At 36.8% G+C, this 5,766-nt stretch overlaps 1 protein-coding gene across 1 annotated transcript; it reads left to right on the forward strand.

Moving 5' to 3' along the window:
* Positions 1-1,775: 1,775 nt before the first annotated feature.
* LOC114519382 (serine/threonine-protein kinase/endoribonuclease IRE1-like) lies at positions 1,776-4,703 on the forward strand. The gene is made up of 2 exons (XM_028539507.1): positions 1,776-2,192; positions 3,592-4,703. The coding sequence occupies exons 1-2, from the start codon at positions 1,776-1,778 to the stop codon at positions 4,399-4,401; spliced, it is 1,227 nt and encodes a 408-aa protein (XP_028395308.1). The 3' UTR covers positions 4,402-4,703.
* The last annotated feature ends 1,063 nt before the right edge of the window (positions 4,704-5,766 follow it).

Here is a 5,766-nt window from a genome sequence, read left to right on the forward strand (position 1 = left end):
ATGGACGCTTTATGAATGAATTCCTTTCTTGCACTATCCCCTTGGCATTGTCCCACAGATTTTGAATAGAATAAAGGTCTTTTGACTGTGCAGGCCAATCCATTTCTGTCGCTCCCTCTTCCTGAAATTATTGTTTGATTATCTTGGAAGTGTGGCAGGTTGCATTACATTATTAAAATATTGCTTGGAATAAAATAATTATAAAAAATGCCTATGAAGCCCTCTCCCATATTCGCTTCTTTTTTTTGAATTTGCATCTAAATAGTTCTTTTTGACCGCTAGTGTACAATAGCTGTTCCTCTCAGCTGATTTTACTATCGATTTCAATTGGATCATTACAATGCAGGGCCCGCTGATTTGAAAATAACTTAAGTTTTGCATGTTTCTGAAGGTGTGAAGCCATAAATGTTTAGGATCATTCTGAACTAATATTGTGATTATTTCGCAGAGAATATAGCAGTAAATTAAAAGTTATTAACAAAGCGTTTTTGCTTCATATTTAGATCGCTTGTACGTTTTGCTGTTTGAGTAGGCCGGTACGATCTAACGGCTCCCCAATCAGAATGCACATAACAGAAGTATTTTGTTATATACCCTGTATAGGCACTGATGCGAAGAAAGACCTAAGTGAAAGTACAAACGTGCGTAAAGAGGAAAAGAAACTTCAATTTCAGGATGGACTAAGACAGGAATATCAAGGAACAGTAGTTACTGAAGGTTCTCCTGATATGGTGAAATATCTTGTTGAAAAGGGCGCTGATATTCATGGCAAGAACACTAATGAGTGGACTGTGCTCCACTCTGCTGTTACTGAAGATAGGCTGGAGATAGTAAAATATCTTGTCCAAAAGGGCGCTGATGCAAATAGGAAAAAAACAAACGGGAGGACTGTGCTGCACTCTGCCGTCACTGAAGGTAGGCTGGAAATAGTAAAATATCTTGTGGAAAAGGGGGCTGATGTAAATGGCAAGGATATTGACGGGTGGACTGTGCTGAAATTAGCTGTTTCTAAAGATAGTCCGAAAATAGTAAAATATCTTGTAGAAAAGGGCGCTGATGTCAATGGGAAAAAAACAAACGGGAGTACTGTGCTGCACTCTGCTGTCTTTGGAAGTAGGCTGGAAATAGTAAAATATCTTGTGGAAAAGGGCGCTGATGTGAATGGGAAAAAGAAAAACGGGTGGACTGTGCTGCACTCTGCTGTAATCGAAAAAAGGCTGGAATTAGTAAAATATCTTATTGAAAAGGGGGCTGATGTAAATAGCAAGGATATTGACGGGTGGACTGTGCTGCACTTTGCTGTTACTGAAGATAGGCTGGAAATACTAAAATATCTTGTTGAAAAGGGGGCTGATGTAAATGGCAAGAATACTGACGGGGGGACTGTGCTGCACTTTGCTGTTTCTGAAGATAGTCTGGAAATAGTAAAATATCTTGTTGAAAAGGGCGCTGATGTAAATGGAAAGGACACTGACGGGTGGACTGTGCTGCACTCTGCTGTTACTGAAGATAGGCTGGAAATAGTAAAATATCTCGTCCAAAAGGACGCTGATGTAAATGGGAAAAAAACAAACGGGAGGACTGTGCTGCACTCTGCTGTCACTGGAGGTAGGCTGGAAATAGTAAAATATCTTGTGGAAAAGGGGGCTGATGTAAATGGCAAGGATACTGACGGGGAGACTGTGCTGCACTTTGCTTTTTCTGAAGATAGTCTGGAAATAGTAAAATATCTTGTGGAAAAGGGCGCTGATGTGAATAGGAAAAAAACGAACGGGATGACTGTGCTGCATTTTGCTGTTATTGAAGATAGCCTGGAAATAGTAAAATATCTTGTTGAAAATGGTGCTGATGTAAGTAGTAGCGAAGGAACAATTTTACGCGCTGCTCTCGAGACTGATGGAATAGAAATGATAACGTATTGTGTGGAACGGGTTGCTGATTCAACTCTCAAAAATACTACTCTTGGCTCTAGTATTTTGGAGATAGCAATTGTGAAGAATTCAGTTGATTTGGTCACTCTTCTGTTAAAAAAGAACGTCACTTTATGGAAAGGTAATGGAAAAAATTTAAGCCCTCTTGAATTGAGCATCCACCTTGGTCATGATGAAATTGCAAGTATTCTTAAAAGGTCGACAAAACATCGTGAGAAAATTCAGGTGCTTGTTACAACGAATTCCAACCAGTTAGAGAAGGTAATACTTGAAATTTGATTTAAACATACGGTATATGAGGTTCTTTGAATGAATATGATTAGTAACACTGTTTATTAACCGATATAGCGATCAAGGCTTAAATACATATTAGTCTGGAAATAGTAAAAATCGCTTTGGATAAAATGGGTCACTTCTCCGTCTATTTTATATCAGTATAAATTTATTATAAAAATATAGAATGTCAGTCATCACGTGTTTTACATCGTGTCTCAAAAAAAGAAACAGCGGTTTTAGCACACCGTAACACATTATTAGTGTATATTATGTATAACATGAATTTTTATTGGCGAATCCGCCATTTTGAAAACCGATAGTAACACAAGTGATGATAATAACCGATGTTGCCTGACTGTCTTAAGGCTACTACACCCGGTTTATATGCTGACGATACCCAAATATATGCATCGTCGGGAAACTTTAACGAACTAGAAACTTAATCAGGATCTTGTGAACATATGAAAATGGCTCTCTAAAGATAAATTACAACTCCACCCCAGGAAAACGAAATTAATGTTTATCGGCTCAAATTATAATCTTAAAAACAAAATTGATGATGCACAAGTGATGATTAATAATATACCTATTACTCGCTTCTCCTCCTTTGGGTGTTTGGGGGTTCAACTTGACGAGAAGCTAAATTGGGAAAAACATATTGAGCACATTTGTGCCAAGATTGGATCCGGAATCGGAGTAATGAGGAGAGATAAACCATCCGTATTTTGATTATTGCACTCCACTGTGGGATAAATGTGGCAATGTGTTGAGAGATAAACTCCAAAAGCTTTAAAACAGAGCTGCAAGAGTTGTTTCAGGCATCTTATGAAACTCGTTCCTCTGATATAATCCAGGCTCTGTCTTGGAAAAATATTGAAGAAAGACATAAGAAAACTAAATCTATTCTAATGTTTAAAGTATTAAATAACCACAATGCTCCCAACCTAAGGGCGTCCTTTATTCGAATGAATGATATTCAAAACAACTATCAATTATGAAATAGGAAAACTGATTTGATAATCCCTAAACCTAAGAGCGAATATCTTAAAAAAACTTTTAAGTATATAGTGGAGCTGTAACATGGAATTCGCTCTCTACAGATGCAAAGCTATAAACTACTTTAAGTGCTTTTAAAAGGCATCTTGAAGCTTAGTTTCATCAATACATATTATCAGAGACCTTCCAAGAAACCTTCTATTCAAAGTTTTTTTGTAAATATGTTTTATCCCTTTGACGCTTCTCAGGAAGAACATCAATTTAGTGGTGATGAGAAATGCATCATTAGATAAATTGTTTATGTATGTATGTGTGTGTGTGTATGTGCGATTGTGGTGTTTGATCCGCCGATGTGAATCTATAAGAATCTATGTTTTTTCTTCCATAGACTGAAATTCCGATAGAAGCTTTTGTCGCCGAAGGGCAATTCAGAATTGGCGATGGTGGTTATTCATGTGTCTATGTTGGTATCATGAAGGATGGAAGTGAAGTTGCTGTTAAGACAATGCTGGTGCAAAAGTGTTATAAAGTAGCTGAAAACGAAAAGGAAATCATGCGTCTAATGAGAACAGAAAACTCTCCATTTATAGTCAGCTATCGACATTTTCACAACGACGGGACATTCATGTATCTTATTGTAGATCTTTGTGAAGAAACCTTGAGAGAATTTGTTGATTCGGAGACTATTGAGCAGCTAAAAGACCACGGTCCACGGTTGATCAAAGAAATTCTATCCGGACTTGAATTTCTTCATGATAAAGGAATATTGCACAGAGATCTAAAACCATCAAACATCCTGGTTGGTATGGATGGTCACATGAAATTGGCAGACTTTGGACTAAGCCGCATTCTGAAGGAAGGCGAGACAACAGTTGAAACATATGCTAAAGGTTCTGAAGGATGGATACCACCTGAAGTAATAGAAGCAGGAGAGAAAAAAGAAAAAGGTCCCTTCAAAAAGAAATCGGATGTTCATGTCGCGGGTATGATTGCTTTCTACGTTTTAACTAAAGGTGAACACCCTTTCGGATGCAGGTTAGATCGAATGAAAAATATTTTGAAAGGAAAGTCTGTGAATTTGAAGAAACTTGGTGATCGTAAAGCTCGAAAGTTTGTGTCGTGGCTGATTAATCACAAGATTGATAAAAGACCTTATGCTGACGAAGCGCTGAGAGACTGTTTCGTCAATGAAGACTAACAGAATCCCAGATACAGATTAACAAAAGTTTTGATGAATTATTAGAAGATTAACGTTGAGCTATGTCAAGGGAAGAGTTTTATAAACCAGACTTTTTACATATGTTCTTTGTTTAGCCAAACTTGTACAAAATTGATATTATTCATGATCAACTGTAGAAACGTCCTTTCGTTCACAGCGTTCCCGTCGTGGACGAATACTTGTGCTAGAGCTTTAGGCAAATGATTTAGAACCTTTTTAGAGTTTAGCGTTCTTAGTTCTTAGTTAAATGAAAAATGTACATATATATATTGCAGCCAGCTGCGCTTGTACACATTTCGTATTGACAGTCTAATTTAAAATTAAATTTGTAATCAACTCGCAAAAGGAAAAAGAATGAAGATTAGCGCAAAACAAGAAGCGATACCTAAAGCGCATTCGCACAACATTGCATGCGCTAAATTTGTTTCCATGACAACTTTTCGAGAAAAGCACATTGCGAGATTTTTCGACTTTGTTTGATAATCTGATGTTTTTCCTCGGTGCCCAGATTGTTTCAATTTTAAACCTGCTTGTAGTTCTTGTGCAGGCTTAATAATTTACCACATGCATGATAGCACTTTTCGAATAAAAACTAAGGATTGACGAAAAACAATTAACGTTTATGAGATTGAATAATGATCGATAGGAATCAACTAAAGTTTATATGCGACCGCCAAAAAATTGCAGCAGATTTCTACATGCATGCGAATGTCACAAAAACATTACAAAATTTTCGCCGAATTCCTCTGTATAACAAATAAACTGGTATCAGCGATAGAATCAATATAGGGGCGCCAAAGACTTGCATGCAAATATTGCATAGACTTGTAACATCTTAATCGCTTGGGAACGCAATATCATAAAGCTCCAAGTAACAATTTAATATTATGACTCTTATAATGTATAATACAGTGTTAGTTCTGAATTATTGTAATGATATAATTCAAGCTAATTCAAGGTCAATTGTGAGAAGAAGTCAGGAAGCTCAATATGAAATATTGAAGCGAACTATTTAGAAAGGGTAGCATGTGCAAAACTTGATCATAAACCAGCAATAGACCTTTTTCATAATGACGTTAAACGCGGAAAGTCTGATCTTACACGAAGTTTGATTAGCTCGATAGTTATGTGGAGCCAATCAAATTCCGTGTATCATCAGACCGCGTTTGACGTCATTATAAGAAAGGTCTATTAATAACTTTTATAATATAAGTATGATATAACGAGCAATTTGATTGGCTACCGCGCGTGCATTGTGAGGCCATAATGCACGCTTCTGGCTTTTGAAGTTTTTGTTGCTAAGCAACATCTTAAATAACATGTAAAGAGAATTCCATTATTGAT

Source organism: Dendronephthya gigantea, unplaced genomic scaffold (assembly GCF_004324835.1).
Source record: "Dendronephthya gigantea isolate DGI-Jeju-01 unplaced genomic scaffold, DenGig_1.0 000013F, whole genome shotgun sequence".
Taxonomy (NCBI): domain Eukaryota; kingdom Metazoa; phylum Cnidaria; class Anthozoa; order Malacalcyonacea; family Nephtheidae; genus Dendronephthya; species Dendronephthya gigantea.